Source organism: Fundulus heteroclitus, chromosome 15 (assembly GCF_011125445.2).
Source record: "Fundulus heteroclitus isolate FHET01 chromosome 15, MU-UCD_Fhet_4.1, whole genome shotgun sequence".
NCBI lineage: Eukaryota > Metazoa > Chordata > Actinopteri > Cyprinodontiformes > Fundulidae > Fundulus > Fundulus heteroclitus.
In genome coordinates this window covers 855,576-872,099 of record NC_046375.1, presented here as the reverse complement: position 1 = coordinate 872,099, position 16,524 = coordinate 855,576, and the positions used below count along the sequence as shown (strand labels likewise).

The following is a 16,524-nucleotide window of genomic DNA, read 5'->3' as shown; positions in this document are numbered from 1 at the left end:
CAAACAGGCTTTATTGGGCAAGTTTTGGTGCACAAACAAGAAATTAGATTTAGGTTTCAAGTGCTCAGTGTACAGACAAACAGACAAGTTCTGGATGGAGGGAAGGTCAACCCCGATGCTCTTCTCTGCAGCCCTAATTCCTTGTTGCCGTTTGGATCTTTCCTGTTTTGTAGATGAGTCAAACCACACAGTGCTGGATGAACACAGGACAGACTGAATGATGGTAGTGTAGAAGCAGCTCCTGTGGAAGATTGGACTTCTTGAGTTGACACAGGAAGTCCAGTCTCTGATGGGCCTTCTTCAGAACACTGTCTATGTATGAGGACCATCTCAGGTCATGACAAAGAGGGGTTCTTTGAACCAAGCGATTAACAGTAGACACAGTGTTGTTGGAAATGGATGGGGACTGTTCTTGGGAAATCCACCATCAATCTTGAGCTGATTATGCTCCAGGTGACCACACCTGGGATACAGCTGATCCAACTCCTGTCTATACGCAGACCCATCCTGGTGTCGGATCAGGCCAATGACGGTGTCATCTTTAAACTCCAGAAGTTATTTGTATACAGAGAGAAGAAGAGTGGGGAGTGAACACATTCCTGGGGGGCACCAGTGCTAATGGTTTATGTCCAGGAAAACATGCTCTCCAGGAAGCTGGTGAATCACTGACAGGTAAAAAACAACACTGGGAGCTGGATGAGCTTCTCACAGAGGATCTCTGGGAGCTTTCCTGGTCATCTGGTGCTATTTACATCTGAAGTAATCTTTAATGCAGACAGCGGGACAGAGGGGAGAGGGTTATAAGGTTGTTGATGACAGTACAGTTAATAATTTTGTGTGGGACTGCAAGCCACCTGTTGTGAGAGCGTTACATGAGTACATCCTCAGTTGATGTCCAAAAGCCCTGGTTTCTGGGACCACAGTTGGTGCCAAACCGAATCTTAAATGTCAAAGCAAATATCATTTGCAGTGAATAAGACCGTCAGATCCGTCACAGTAGAGAAGAAGCCATTAGCAACAGGCCATAATTCTTTGCATCTGCTTACAAAAGAACTAAATAGGGGATTGAAAGCTAGTCTGACTAATCTGCACCAATATTGTTGCACTTGTGTTTTTCCATTCAGTGCTGTCCCAGAGCAAAGTGACCAGGAAATGTCCCATACGTTTGCTAACCTGACTCCACACATCCGTCTGGAATCGCTGCCATTGTAAGGGATTTAAATACCACATACAACGGACAAGCCAATCAGGATCGCTGGGCGAGAAGCGACTGTTTGGATTCAGACAACAATGGCGGCTCACAGCCAGGAAGTAACCGGTGACATTGATGCTGCTATTTCATCAGTGTTGTCCAACGTTGTCCAAAATAACACCAGAGAACGACTTTTAAGGCTTTTGTTAGTGGAAATGATGTTTTGCCTTTCGCCTGGCTGGGTTTGGAAAGAGCTTGATCTTCCCTAATGTCAGCCTCATGGGCTGGTTTTGATCATATGCAAGGACTCCTTCTGAAATACATCTCCAATAGGGCTATCCCAGGTGGACGTCTGGAGCTCTGTGGAACGAAATTAATCTGGTGATTGTCAGATTATACATTTGTATTAATATGGAGATAGCAGTCTGGTCTCACTATTCCTAAAACTTAAATAATGAAGTTGCACACCTGCATAGAATTAAAACCCTGGCTTGCTCACATTATTTTGTTGTCCAAAGATTTAATCTGACTCTTGTACAGCCTTGTTTTTTCAGTTATTTACCAGCAGAAGTTCCTGTTTTATTTCCAGTAAAGTGCAACGACTTCTCAGTGATCCTTCATAAGAGGAGTACGTTAAGAAGAGCCTGGAGGATGTCCTTTGTTAGAGACACTTTGAATACAAAAGTAAAAAAACAGGTTCCTAATAAAAGCTTTTTCCGAAACGTAGCTTGATGTTTCTTAGTTAGTTGCGCCATCCTCTTTAAACCACACCTCCAGATGAAGTGTATATTTATCTCGGAAGGATCAGTTGCAGCCTCACATAAACAGAGAACTCAGTCAGGTTTTTTTTTCCTCCACTCAGTGTTGCATTTATCTGATTTATTTAGTATGTTTACTGTGCGTATTTCCTCAGTATCTTTTGGCGTGGATAGGAAAGGATTCTCTGGGTTCCACGGTCCCTGTAGGGATCTCTGAAGGGAACTGTTGAATTCATCGGACAAGAGAGAGAGAAGGAAATCTGTGCCTGCAGGGAGAAGATTCACAGCCGGGGCAGGGAAGACTTCAGCCTAAGCTTCTTCACTGTGGTGGAAACGAGAAATGGATGATTTAACTGATAACTGTAAGACACCAAATAATACGTCCACATATGAAGTCCTCTCCTGGGTGATGGCTGGAGAATTCACTCTGGGACTACCTCTTAATCTCTCAGTGCTCTACGTTCTCATATTCAGGTAACACTGTTTTTCTGTTGTTAGAATAATTTACATATGGGACATCAGAGAAACGGCATGCTAAGATTAATAATTAGGTATATATAAGGTCAGATCAGTGAGGTTAGACATTTGATGATGTAGACAATTGAGATTCATTGGACCTGCAAGCTATGTCTGCTCTCTCTGCTTCAAGACAGCATAAAATAAATTATTGTGAGTCTCTCTTAAATTCAATTGTCTGTACAAATAAAAGAACAACATTTAATTAGTTGGATTTATATTTTAAAAATCATTATGCTTAAAAATATATAGCCTCGTTATATGCTTGAAAAAAAAACAAAAACAAAATTTGATCAGGTTATAAACACCAAGCCTCCATGCTGACAATGTTTTGATGGTCTTTTTTGTGGTTAAAAATAGCGGCAGCACTGAGTGCGATTAGCAGATACAAACAGATGTAGCGCCATCTACCGGCAGTATTGCAGAACTATTATAACGCTGTTTTGCTTAATTAATAAATCAATTGTAAATAATGCCAGACCGAGTCTGACCCCCGGAAATGCCTTGCAGTAAAGTGACAACTTGGCGTGATCGAAGATCAACCGTTTTTAATTAAATAAAATGATGTACAGTAACTTTAGGAGCCTCATTTGAGAATATGTACTTACATCAATCAATACGTTCAGATTGTATTCCCAGCGACATTCCAGTCTTTTTCCTCGTGGAATCATATATTTTTTTGCGTTTATTTTCCCCACTGGATCTTGGAACATTCTTCATTGTTTCACTTGGAGATGCTAATAGCCGTTAGCCTTTTCCTTGTTTTAAACCCTGCTGCACATGTGCAGTACGTACCTCTGTTTTTATTATAAATAAACACGAAAGGCTTTATTTACTAACAAACTGAGCAAAAACAAAGCATAAAACACAAAAATAACAACTAATACACCAGAAGGACGTGATATTCTTTCATAAAACCTTGATGCAACCAGAGTGAGCGACAGACGTATCAATTTAAAAAAAGTAAAGTTACGTGGCTATGCACCTTTAAATGTCAATGTGCAGATTATAGAAATTGGACTCTATGGCCACATAAATGTTGCTTACATATAGCTACATATGCTACATGTGTGGGAAAAAGCTCATCTAGGAATGTATGACAGGTGACCACATTCCAAAGTTTTCTTTCATGCAATTATACATTTACTAAACGCAGCAATTTTGAAGCATAACAAAACTGATTTAAAAAAATACTTAAGTGGCACCATATTCTTATTAACACTGTAAAGAAACAGCAACAGTTGGGTTAGGGTTAGGTTGGGTTTCTGGCTGTTCTGCAGATGTCGTGGATCAAATGTTCAATATTCTGGTTCTCTCAGTTTACCTCTACTAAATGTTTTTTGAACTGCTTCCTGTTTAGGTTCAAATTCTGGAAGAACAACTGCGTGTTCCTCTTCAACATTGTGCTCGCTGATTTTTTGCTGGTGACCTTTCTTCCACTCAAGATTTACCATTATCAGAACAACATGAGGGGCAGTGAGGAACCCAGAGTTTGTGGCGCTCTGCTCTTTTTTCGGTTCCTGAATCGAGGGGCCAGCATTGCCTTCTTAACTTTGATGTGTCTGGACCGCTACTTCAGCGTGGTCCATCTTGGGAGGAAAAATTGTTTTAAGGCATTTAAGAAGTCTCCACTTATCTCTGTGATTGTATGGGTGTCCTTACTGCCGTTCACCATCCCCACGATGGTAAGAAAGGTTGATTGCTGCAACAGCTGGGGCCGAGAGAATTCCACAACTCTTGACAACATGACGGACTCCTTCAGAGAGGTAAGGCTCTGTTTTTATTCATCTATGTTAGGATGCTATATTTGGGAGCACTTACGCCTTGTAGCAAGAATGTCCTGGGTTCAAATTTTGACCTTGGGTCTTTCTTCATGGAGTCCCTGTGCATGCCTGGGTTCCCTCTGGGTACTCCAGCGTCCTCCCACAGTTAAAAAACTTGACTCTTAGATTAATTGGTTTATGTAAATGATGTTTAATTGTTAATTTGAGAACTTGATAGAGCAAATGGGTTAGCAGGGGCTACAGTAATTTCTATAACAAAAAACTAAATTTTCATAATCAAATCAGCTCTAATTTGCAGGGCATTCTTCATAAGTACAACAGTTTATATGTTTAAAACCTAGATTAATATTATTTCATACAATATGTTCTTTATGATCACTGCAAAAACAGAACTAAAAATAAGTACAATTTTCTTAAAATTAGTGTATTTGTCCCTGATTTGAGCAGGTAAATAAGATTATCTGCAATGGAAAGAGTAATTTTAACGCAAAAATAAGATAATTAGATATACTGCACTTAAAATAAGTTGATAGAGATGAGTTCTTCCTAGCCTCGTGAGATCAGGATGCTTTCAAGGTTTCACTCGCAGATCAGTCTGGCTACTTTCCGTTAAAGAAAATTTGGAGCAGTTCACCAAACGAACGTCCAATCAGCGTTGGCTTTGAGGCGGGTTGAGGTGTGACGCAACGAGAAGCACGACAGTTCAGTCTAAAGAACATGGCGGCTTCAGCCGACGAAACTAGCGTTAGCGTGGCTATCGAGCAAGTTTTATCGGAATTACAGAGTATTTCTTCACTGAAAGAAGAGCAAAACACTGCTCTGGAGACTTTTCTCAGAGGAAAAGATGTTTTTGCTCTTCTCCCAACTGGTTTCGGCAAGAGCTTGTGGTTGTGTTTTCATCGTCGCTATTGTCATATGCTTCGTTGATCTGATTGGTTTATTTGCCCCGTCTATCACCAACATAGGCCAATCAGCTAACCAGTATTTTCGCCCCTTCCCAAAATTACTTCAACGGAAGGTTTCCAGATGGATATGCGGAGCAAATCCATCTGGCGGCGTCAGGTTAAGTTCTTCCTATTTTGAGTGCAAAAATGTTATTCCATTGGCAGATGATCTTATTTACCTACTCAAATAAAGTATTAAGACATTCATTTCAAGAAAAGTGTAACTTATTTTAGTTCTGTTTTTGCAGTGATTCAGCACTGACTCAGATTCAGATTTCAATCAGTTGTTTTTGGTTTGAAAGTAAAAAGCTACAATATCCATTTTTTATTACAAAAAGCACTGCTACTCTTAATCATAAGTCTTATCTTTTGTCTAGACCATCTTCTTCTCTCAAATCGTCATCCCCTACATCATCCTCATTTACTGCACGGCTCGCATCGTCAGCCGACTGCAGAGGAAGACGATCGGGGAGAAGGCCAAGCTGAGGAGAGCTGTGTTTGCCGTTGTGTCTGTCGCCGTAGTCTTCTCCATCTGCTTCCTGCCGTGCACAATAGCCCGGGCGGCGCTGCTGATTGTGCGGGTGAAAGAATGGACGCAAGAAGAGGAAGTAGCTGTCCAGGTGTACGATGCACTCATGGTTTTGTCCTATGCTGACTGCTTGCTGGACCCACTGGTTTACTGCTTCTACAACTCAGGGTTTAAAGTTGCTTACATCTCCACTTTCTGCCCATCGTTTCTAAAGCAGAGACTGCTGGACTCTGTCACTGGCCCATCAACCGCTACAGCTACAACAACAACAACTCTAACATCAGGAGCTCAAAGTATTTATTTAAAACGTTGAAAAAAATGATTATTAGTCAACCTTTCTTAAGCTTCACTGGTTGTATATGTCATAAAAAGTTGGCAACCGCTGTTCCATACAGGTGTTTACTGAAGAGCAAAGCTTTAAACATAAGGCAACAAGTACGGACCACAATCCACAGAAACCCAGATGTATCTTCAGTGAAAATTGTTTTAAGTTTATGTTTGAGGAAAGCAACCTGAGAATTTCAGGAAAGTAACTGCAAGTAATTTCTGCAAGTTTCTGGTTACTTAAGTAAACTGTGAATTTTAGAAAAGCAACCTGCATGGAGCAGGAATGTAAACTTGACATTTGAGTTCATTCAATGTTGCCAGTTAGTTTCAGGAAAGTAACCAGTAGAGTTTAATGTAACTACTGGGAGCAATTCAAGAAATAAACCTTTTTGTTTCAGTAAAATTACATGTACAAATTTTGAGTATTAAGGTCTACATTTCTTTGTTAGGTTTTAATCCAGGTTGACATTTTATATAACCTAGCGAGGTAATTTATAGAAAATTGTTGTGTTCTGTATTTTTCACTGCAAGCTGTGTGTTACTTAATGCATAACCCTACTGCTGAAAAGGGAGATGCAGACCTGTGAAGATGTTTGTTCAGTCAAAATATAAACACACACCAATTTATGTGATTTTGTGTTGCTGTATGATGTAACTATGATTGTATAGCGTATTTAAAGCTAATATTCCTGATGTATACTCTGCAAGTTAAAGCAGCATGATGTAAGTTTTGACCAATGTATTAGCTTAATTTGAGGTAAAATAAATTATTTTGGGGGGTTTCTGTTTAATTTTGGTTCAGTGTAGTGCAGCCAGTGGCTAGACCTGATACCTGAAAGTTACAGGTCGAGCGCCCCTAGTGGCTAAATGTTACACTGTGAATATATATATATATATATATATATATATATATATATATATATATATATATATATATATATATATATATAGAGAGAGAGAGAGAGAGAGAGAGAGAGAGAGAGAGAGAGAGAGAGAGAGAGAGAAGAGTTTGTTTTTTTACACTGTGCTGCTTTAAGTTATATATTAAAAAAAAGTTCAGCTCAGAGTTTAATGGCTCTTAAAACATGAAGTGTTGAGCTTTTTCTCTTTCAGGGATTTTTGTATTTTTTTTTTTACTTTTTGCGTTCTAAATGTTGTGTCTGTTAGCAGAACCTTAAAACAAGCCCAACGTGGTTTTGTCCCAGTTATTAAGCCTTGCAGTTGCAAGTTATATGTATACATATAATATATGGTGTATACATATAATATATGGTGTATACATATAATATATATATATATATATATATACATATAATATATATATATATATATATATATATATATATATATATATATATATATATATATATATATATATATATATATATATAGTTACGCAAATACTAAGATATACAAAAAGAAACACCCGGCCCGAAAAAAGAATAAAAAAGTAAGAAAAACGAAATATTGCTTACCGGAAGTTATTCTGTTCGTGCGTGCGCAAATGAGCTGACAGTTCACCAAACGAACGTAGTGACATAAAAAAAACCCAGCTATGAACACGTTTATGAGTATAGAAACATATTTTATTTTGAATATTCTTCAGGTTTTTTTAATCATTTATTTGATTTGCATATGTATTTGTGTATTTTGTACTTAATAAATGCATTTTACGAAGTATGCCTTGGCTTTGTTATGTGTTCTTTGTTCTATTCCCTGTTCGTTTTTTGTAAAAAACAAACAATACGGGTAATTTTATGACAGGGTCTTCTCTTGTTCATGATTTGTACACCAGAGGGCGCTAAACTCTTAATCAATAGTTTTAACTTTCTAATAAAACTAATTTTTAGTTCAAGATTATTTGTATAACAAAATTCACCTTATAATTAAGGATAAAAAAATTTTTTCCCGGTCCTGTTTGAACAAATAATAAAACTAATGGAGTGCATTCAGACAAAACGTAATGCAATGATATATTCACGGACGTCTGAGCATATCCAATAATGACGTCAAGCAATACAATGGAGAGAAGGTAAAACGCAAAATTTCTTCCAGAAAAATCTAAAATATTTTCTATACAATATAGTTTAGCATTCTTTAATGATTTAAGTATAGAAACAAGTATTTTCAGTACCGTAATTAAATTATTTTTTTGGCAACCCGGAAGTTATTCTGTTCGAGCGTGCGCAAATGAGCTGATGGTACGGATCGTGCTACCGGTACGGATCGGGTAGTGATACCCATCACTACCTGAGGTTTTTTTTTCTCCTCCTGTTTTCTATCCTCCATTTAATTACAGGTCTGTTGGTCCTGGACGTGGAAGCGGATGGCAGTGTGGTGGTCAGTGTGGGCATGGGGGAAGGAGCAAAGGGCCGAAAGGACGAGGGAGATACGGCAGAACTTTAAGAACACCCACTGACATCTGCTACAACTGTGGTTGCCCTGGACATTGGGCACGGGACTGTGTAGTTCATCTTACCCCACCAGCAGGTCAGCCTGGCATGGTGCCACCAAATCCGTTTTTTTTTTTTTTTTCCCAGTGTCCTGTCTAGCAATATGGCAATAGGAATTGATGTCTCAATGCCAGATAGAGCTCGACAGATTTTGCTTTTACAAGTGGAGCGAACAGCTTTCGCCATAGTGCTCCACTTGATTTATGCTTGTAAATAGCTTTATTATGATTCCTGCAAGGAGAATTTCAAATTATATGGACATGACAATGGGAGAGTAAAGGAAGAACAAAAAGTGAAAGAAAAGAAAAAAAAGAGTAGAGGTGAAAGAAAGAGGAGATAAAAGGGAGAGAATGATAAAACCTTCTTTGTCTGCTCCATCACCTGGAAAGAGACACAAAAAGAACAGCACAACCAACAGACATAAAGCAACAGATACACTCGAATAACACCTAGATGCCATTGCTAAATCATATATACTATTATGTAAGCTGACATATGTAATGTGATATTTGAAAGAAGAAAGTGAAAGAACATAAATAAATAAATAAATTATAAGATTACTGTATATAAGTGAACACTTAATACCTGGGACCCAGCACCTGTGGGAGATGTGAAAGTGCACTAGTTTAGGTGAAGATTATCCAGAAATAGCTTGATAGTGATTGTGGAGAACCGAAGACCCACCTTCCCCGACCACAGAGGCAGGCGTCAGGGGACCCGTAACCCCGGACTCCCAAAGGGGTCCCTAAAGCAGGTCGCCCAGGAGGGGCCGACACAGGATATCTGCAACCCCCCCCCCAAGGAAGGAGCAGAGACGACCCCGAGGAAATCCCCCAGCCACCGCAATGCCGACGCCCTCAAGAGCCGCGGGGACGAGCCCGTGGGCTCCGCCGGCAGCTAGCCCCGCTGAAGTGGTCTCGGCCATGGGCCCTGAGGGCCAGAGGCCCCAGGGGCGCCCCGCCCCCGCGACGGGGGCCCCGGCCGCCCCCCGGGGGGCCAGGCCCCACGAAGAGGCCGCCGGGAGTGGGCCGGCGCACGCCCGGGAACCCGCCTCAAACCCGAAGCCAACCAATGCGCCAGAGGGCCAAGGCGCCCGCCAATGAAGTGGAGGAGGGCAGGACGTGGGGGGATGGGCTCCGCACCTAGCGGAGACTTGAGATGTTCTTGGGAGAGGGAGCGGACCACACCCATACCTGGAAAAAAAAAATGGAAAACTCATTCACACCATCCCTCCCTTGTGCCCCACTCACCACACACAGAGAAAAAAAAAAGAAAAAGAAAAGAAAAAGACGCTGTACACACATTCCCACATAACACTCACATCCAACACTGACCAGGGGGGGGGGGGGTCACCCCAAATCGACTATACGACTGCTTGTGCCCGACCCCCAGCCCCGGCCCCGGACCAGACGCCCCCCGGACCGGGCCCCCCCAAGAGGGCGGGCCAACACGACCCGCACGAGCCACCCGGCCAGAGCCCCCCCCCTCCCCCTAAATACCTAATAAACCCCCTCCCTCCCCCACCTTACCCTTGCCATCCCTGCCCCCCGCCCCTCCTGGGGGGAGCGGAGGCATCAGCCCCAGACCTGGCAAGCCGCTGACTACACACCGCAGCCCCCCGCCAAGACCCCGGACACAGTGGCCCGCACCTCCTCCAGGCCCCAGACTCCTTGCCGCCATCGGAGAACGGGGGTGTGCAGAAGACCCCGATCCTCCCTACGCCTGCTCAAATGTTGTGTTGTTGCATGTTGTTCTCAAGTGCGTTTAAAAACTGGGAGCGCCGAAGGGGATGCACGGCACAGCCCACCCCCTTCCGGAAGGAAGCTGTTGACAGCGCACCCCCTCTGGGCGACTGCCCAGAACCCTCAATGTCTAAGTGGGAGAGGAGGTGAAGGGAGCCGTCCGAGGTGAGGCCCACACAACATAAGCCCCCCCCCCCCCCCAGATGTCTTCCCCCCACCCCCTACCATGGCCTATATGAGTGTGCGATGTGAAAAATGTTTGAAGTGAAAGTGTCTAAGATGCATGATAAAATTGGGGAGAGGGGCGTCACCAGAAAGTGGCAACCTCCAGTAACGCCCCCTCCCCCAGGACCTACATGTGTGGCGGCGTGATGGAGCAGGCAGAGGGAGGAGTCCGGGGATGGGGAGCAAATGACTGGGAAGCCAACCCAGGGAGCCAGCTCCCCTACTGACTCCAATAGGCACCCCCGCTCCCCGAAAGCCCCACCCAGAGAAGGGGGCCTCGCCAGCGGCACCACCATAGCCCGGGGGCCAGGGAGAGGCCGCAGGGCCCGCCAGCCAACCACTCACCAGGGCCAACACCTCAACCCCCCCCAGCCCACCCACCCACCAAGCCTACTGGCCCCCCCCCCCCAAAAAAAACTAACTAAATAAATAAATAAATAAAAATAATAATAATAATAATAATAATAATAAATAAGAGGGGGGACCCTGGCCAGCCGGCCCGCACGAGCCATCCCAAACCCCACCCCCCAGGTGAAACCCGCACCGGAAGACGACACGGACCAGGACCGGGACAGGGGGCAGGACACAAGCCCACCAGAACGTCCACCCCCCCACCCGTAGATTAATCCCTCCCCAACACTAACGTTCAAACAACTCACCATACATTCGACAGTAGACATCCAGGCTGGGTAGGTCCCTACTCCCCCTCCTTTCCCCCTCCCCCCACTGGCAGAGTGCCTATCCAATGAAGGAGAAGAGCATCTGCCCAGAGATGTTAATGACCATGCCCCCCTACCAGCTTAATGGGCCCCGAGGCCCCCCAGCTCACCAGAGGCCCCGTGCAGGGGCGGACACCCGGGCGCGCGCCGGCCCACACCAAAAGCGGCACACCCCCTGGAACCGGAACCCCCGAGGCCCCGCCGGGGCCCTCGCCCGAGGGTGGCGCGCCCCAGGGACCCCAGACCCCCAGACCCACCCCGGCCCCACCCAGCGGCAGCACAGCTACCAGGTCAGTAACCCACGTCCGTCAACACGCAGCTCCCAAAGAGCGCCGCAAGCGGCTGCTGTAGGCCACCCGTAGGCCTCCCAAACTCCTCCCAGATGGGGGCAACAGACCCCGGAGCCGGATCCACCAGGCGCCCTACTCCAAGTGCCCCCAGGGCCCCAGGAACCCCTCCATCCAGCCACTGCGTCCTGCAGGAAGCAACCCACCGCCCCCTATTCCACTAAGTGATGGTGTTGATCAGAGGAGCCCAAAGAGACCAATCAGATGTGGAAGCAGATGCTGTCTCTAGATTAATATGATCCAACAAAAGATCTCTATACTGATTGATACTGAGATTTTGTTTACTTTTCCAATTCATGAGGATAGTTTTCTTTGGGATACATAAAGCAGTAAAAACCATGTAAACTATTTCTTTTTTCAGAGGACTTTCCTCAAAATTACCGAGCAGGCAAACTGATGGGGAAGGTGTAATTTTACAGCTCAAGCACTTTGATAAGTCCTTACATATCTGTGTCCAGAACCTCTGGACTGGTGTGCATAACCATAACGCATGAATATAATTATCAGGATGATTGTCTATGCAGTGTGGGCAGATATTAGATTATGCCAGACCCATCTTGAATAATCTTTGTCCTGTGTAGTGTACTCTGTGAAGGATTTTGTATTGTATTAGTTGTAAGTTGGTGTTTCTAGTCAATTTGAAAGTTCTTAGACATGTCTGAGCCCAGAAATTTTGTTCAAAGGTGCCTGATAAATCCTTTTCCCACTTCATTATAGGAAGAGATATCGAATCATCTATTTTAGTCAGTGTCCTGTATGATTTAGACAGTAGTTTGGGGGGGGGGGGTTAAATCTAAGAACTCTAATATATTAGTTGGGACTTGTAAACCACCATTAATATGCTTATATTTATTTTTAATTATAGATTTAAGTTGTTCATATTCCAAGAATTAATTTTTACTAATGCCATATTGCATATTTAGTTTAGCAAAATTGATGAACTCGGTTCCGTCAAGTAGATGTCCCAGATATTTAATACCTTTATTCTTCCAGTATGTAAAGTTTATCATTTTATTATTTTGTAGGATATCAGGGTTATTCCAGATAGGTGTACGACTGCATGGGATAAGGGATGACTTTGTCATTTTGAGGAACTCCCACCATGCTGTCAGAGTAGAAGTAATGTTGATATTTTTGAAGCATGTATGCCGTTTTATATTTGAGCTAATAAACGGCAGATCTGAAATCATGATATTATTGCACATTTCCTGTTCTATATCTAACCAAGGCTCATCTAAAAGACTATTTTTTATCCATTTAGAGATGTATTGTAGCCTATTTGCTAAGTAATAGTTATGGAAGTTAGGCAGATCTAATCCTCCCCTGTCTTTAGTCTTCTGTATTGTCTTTAAGCTAATAAAGATCCTAACGTGACCTCACCTCCACGAGGTCAGTACCCCCGGCAAGTGGATAACTCTTCCAATGGATGATATTTACACACCCTTGAGGATGACCAAGCAGCATGAGCACTGCAGATCCCAAGCTGTCAGGGGAAATGACTGCATGAACTTTCAGCACATACCGGAGCCACATATTTTATCAGATTCTAAGTTGTGGACTGAGACTTTGTCACTGAGATGCTTCTCAGATAAATAACAGCATCTGCCGTTGCAACACGTGGGGAAAGGGTTGCTGACCTCTGTTGGGGACGGTGAACAGGATCCTCTGCATCTGGTGTTCTCTCAGTGTTCCAGCCATGGAAGCCTTGAATGCAGTCTAAAGTTCCTTCCTCCCTTCACCTGAATTGCCACATGCCAATCTGATCTATGACAGGAACCACACAGACTGGTAACAATAATCTTTAAGGTAAAACATAGACAGTCACTTCTAGGAATATGTATGTGGCACCCGACCCGAGTGTGTGGAGGTTGCTACTGCTGAACAACAATAATGGTATATGATGTTGGATGACATGTTTCCTCATATTTTTTCTTTCTCTCCATGTTTTGGAATGCACACATGTGCTCAGAGCTAAACATTTTGTTTTTAAACAAAATATCTACAATTGCTGTGTTTAATCCAAAAGTGGCCATTTCCACTTTGAAGTCTTCATTATCAGTGGTACACATGTATAGATTTGACAAACATGTTATGCTATTTCTCATTAGCTAGAGAATATCGAGATTTTTTCTATTTTACATATAAAAGTTGCCAGCTACGATATACCAGTCGGCAACCAAGTTTTCTATAATACCTGGTATTTTTTAATCAGGTTATAACAGATGTTTTACAGACATGTCCTCTGCCCACAAACACCAGCCTAATTCAGTATGTTAATGACTTGCTGTTGGCTTCTCTTACTGCTGAGATCTGCCTTCAGGCCGCGGCCTAAGTATTGAGACATCGTCATCAACGTGGTTTTAAGGTCAGTACAGATAAATTGTGGTTGCCAGAAAACGTGTCTTTCCTGGGCTGTGTTATTTCCGCAGGAACACCTAGTATTTACTCTGGTCACAAATAGAGCATCCTCACAAAGCCAAACTGCTGCGTGTGACAGAGACAATCAGGCTGCAGTCGCCACTACATTCTGGTTTTATTGATCTCATGCAACCTTTGAGGGACCTCGTGAAGATAAAAGGTATGATAAAATTGAATAATGTTTTGATCTGGATTCAGGATACGGGGGAAGTGTTTTTCCTACTTCAACAAAGATTAGCATTTGCAGTTGAATTTACTCCCCTTGACGACTTTCTACTGTTTTCTGTTGATGTTTCTGTAACAAAACTAGCAGTAAATAAAGTTTTGTTTCAGAAAAAGGGGGAGGGTGGTAATGTACATATTAGTAAATGTTAGATAAAATAGTAAAACAGAGGGCACTATAATGCAGTTAAGTCTGATTCTATTAGTGTGAGCAGCTGGTGTCTAGGATGGAAAAGGTGAGACCAGAATTAGAAGCTAGTTCTATTGCAGGCCCCCAGATAAGGTAGTAATTTAGGAAGATGGTTGTTATTTCAGACAGGATAGTTAAGGAATGAAAGCTGCATACATTGTGTTGGAACTAACTGGATCAGGATTTGTAACAAGTTGATAGAAAGATAAGTGAATGTATATTTGGATTCAGTATGTGTTGAAAAAACAGTGCCTGTCAAATGATGTTAAAGGGTGAGGGCAGGATTTTTGACATGAGGATGGTATCTATAGAAAGGGAACTGAGAAAGGAATTGATTACAGGAAGAGTGAAGGTGGAGCAGAGCAGCTTCAGATGAGCGTTAGAGTAGAAAGGGTGCTGGAAATGACCTGATGGAAGATTGTATTTTCTCCAGGATTAAAACAGGAACTTTTTTCTGAAGCGCACGGAGTAGGATATCTGGGGTCAAGTAGAGGTTACATAATTTAATAGAGTGGTGACATACAGTTAGATCCGACATGGCGAAAGGTTTTGTGTAAAGTGGTGCGATGCGTGGTTACTTTAATCCAAAGAAGATGCTGACATTGTTACAGGAAAACTGTACTTTGATTGCAAATTAAATAATTCTTGATTTCACAGACAAGGTGATCTCCATCAGAGGTTTTTAATCCCGGAGGCTTCTTTGGGAAGAAAGTGGAGTGACCGAGGTACCAAAGGGTTAACGTTTTGCAGAAACAAAGAAACTCTTACGGCTGATTAACGATTCCTCTAAATGTTCGAGAATGCACGAGTTGTAAATCTAACTTAATAAAAAAATGCCTTTCTCTCATGGATTATAGATCTAGCCCAACATTTCTCTTTCACATGTTAATTTATTTGTTGAGGACCTATTATTTCATAACAAATGAATAAGTTAATGAGTTAAAAAATATAAGTTAACATTGATGTTGATGACACAGTTCATGTGTTAAATGTGGTTAAAATTGAGACTGCATTTATTTGGAGTTACATTAAGGTGGACTTTATTACTCATGATGCTGTAGGAGCAGGAAGACAACAAAGCAGCGTAACCTGATGAGAGAGTAGTTGCTGAGCCGATCCAACTGGCACGCTGTACGTTTTTCTTTTTTTTTTTCACTGTTTTCACTAAAGTTCAAGCAAATGAAAGTAACCGTCTCGCTTTGTCATTTTTAGTTGTAAGTCACAACTTCACACAGCCATTTAACATTTTTAAGTTGATCAGTAGAACTGATCCCCAGTTTGGAGCGTTTAGAAACATCGACCAATACAATTTTATAATGACACGGGATTAACCAGAGACGGTTAATGATTGAAGTTGTCAGGTTCGACAAATTATACCTTCCATCCATCCATTTGGTTGCGAGGGGTGCTGTTGCCCATTTCCAGCTGTCAATGGGCGAGAGGCAGGGTACACCCTGGTCAGGTCGCCAGTCCATCACAGGGCAACACAGAGACAAACAACCATTCACGCACACACACTCACACCTAAGGAGAATTTAGAGAGGCCAATTAACCTAACAGTCATGTTTTTGGACTGTGGTGTTAGATAGCATTTATTAAGATGTGGCAGTTTTGTTTTCTGCCACACAGTGACAACTATTTTGATATATTTTGTTGTTAATTCTTTCTAAAAAAAAAAAAAAACTGCCAAATGTGTGAACAGCTTCCCAAATTCTTACAATATGCTGATTAGCTTTTTTTCTCCCCAGCAATGTGTTCAAAAGAAGCCAAATTTGGTGGAAACCTGCCCAATCTGGCAACACTGGCTACACTTTTGTTTCTAGGTTTTGAGATTTTATTGAGATAAAAAAAAATCTCAGCACAGCAGGAATGACCAACGAGCCACTTTTCAGCTGAAAGCATAATAAATAGTTTTTGAAAAAGTGAAAAGATGGAATCCCCTCCTCCCCCCTTTAATTTGTTTCTGCAGCCAGGTCTTTTTCAGTCCCATATTTTCATGAAATCAAACATCTCGCTCTGGGGAAGGATTTGGTCCTGGAAACTTTGCCTTTGTCTCATTATTCCAACCCCGTAGCATACAGATCTTTTTTTATTTTACTGGTCTTCAGCGAGCTCGTGAGATCAGATTAAATCTACCTACGTCTAGGTAGAAGTCAGA

The 16,524-nt window shown here is 42.4% G+C and overlaps 1 protein-coding gene across 1 annotated transcript; it reads left to right on the top strand.

Annotated features, from left to right (window-relative positions):
• The first annotated feature begins 2,040 nt into the window (after positions 1–2,040).
• On the top strand, positions 2,041–6,301 carry LOC105940106 (hydroxycarboxylic acid receptor 2-like). The gene is made up of 3 exons (XM_012882560.3): positions 2,041–2,424; positions 3,827–4,232; positions 5,572–6,301. Exons 1-3 carry the CDS (start codon positions 2,291–2,293, stop codon positions 6,034–6,036), a joined length of 1,005 nt encoding a protein of 334 aa, XP_012738014.3. The 5' UTR covers positions 2,041–2,290; the 3' UTR covers positions 6,037–6,301.
• The last annotated feature ends 10,223 nt before the right edge of the window (positions 6,302–16,524 follow it).

Excerpts from the sequence above, each read along its gene's own strand:
- LOC105940106 (XM_012882560.3), top strand. The coding sequence starts at position 2,291 with ATGGATGATTTAACTGATAACTGTAAGACACCAAATAATACGTCCACA. Across the intron at positions 2,425-3,826 it reads CTCTACGTTCTCATATTCAG|GTTCAAATTCTGGAAGAACA; the intron begins GTAACACTGTTT and ends CTTCCTGTTTAG. Across the intron at positions 4,233-5,571 it reads TGACGGACTCCTTCAGAGAG|ACCATCTTCTTCTCTCAAAT; the intron begins GTAAGGCTCTGT and ends TCTTTTGTCTAG.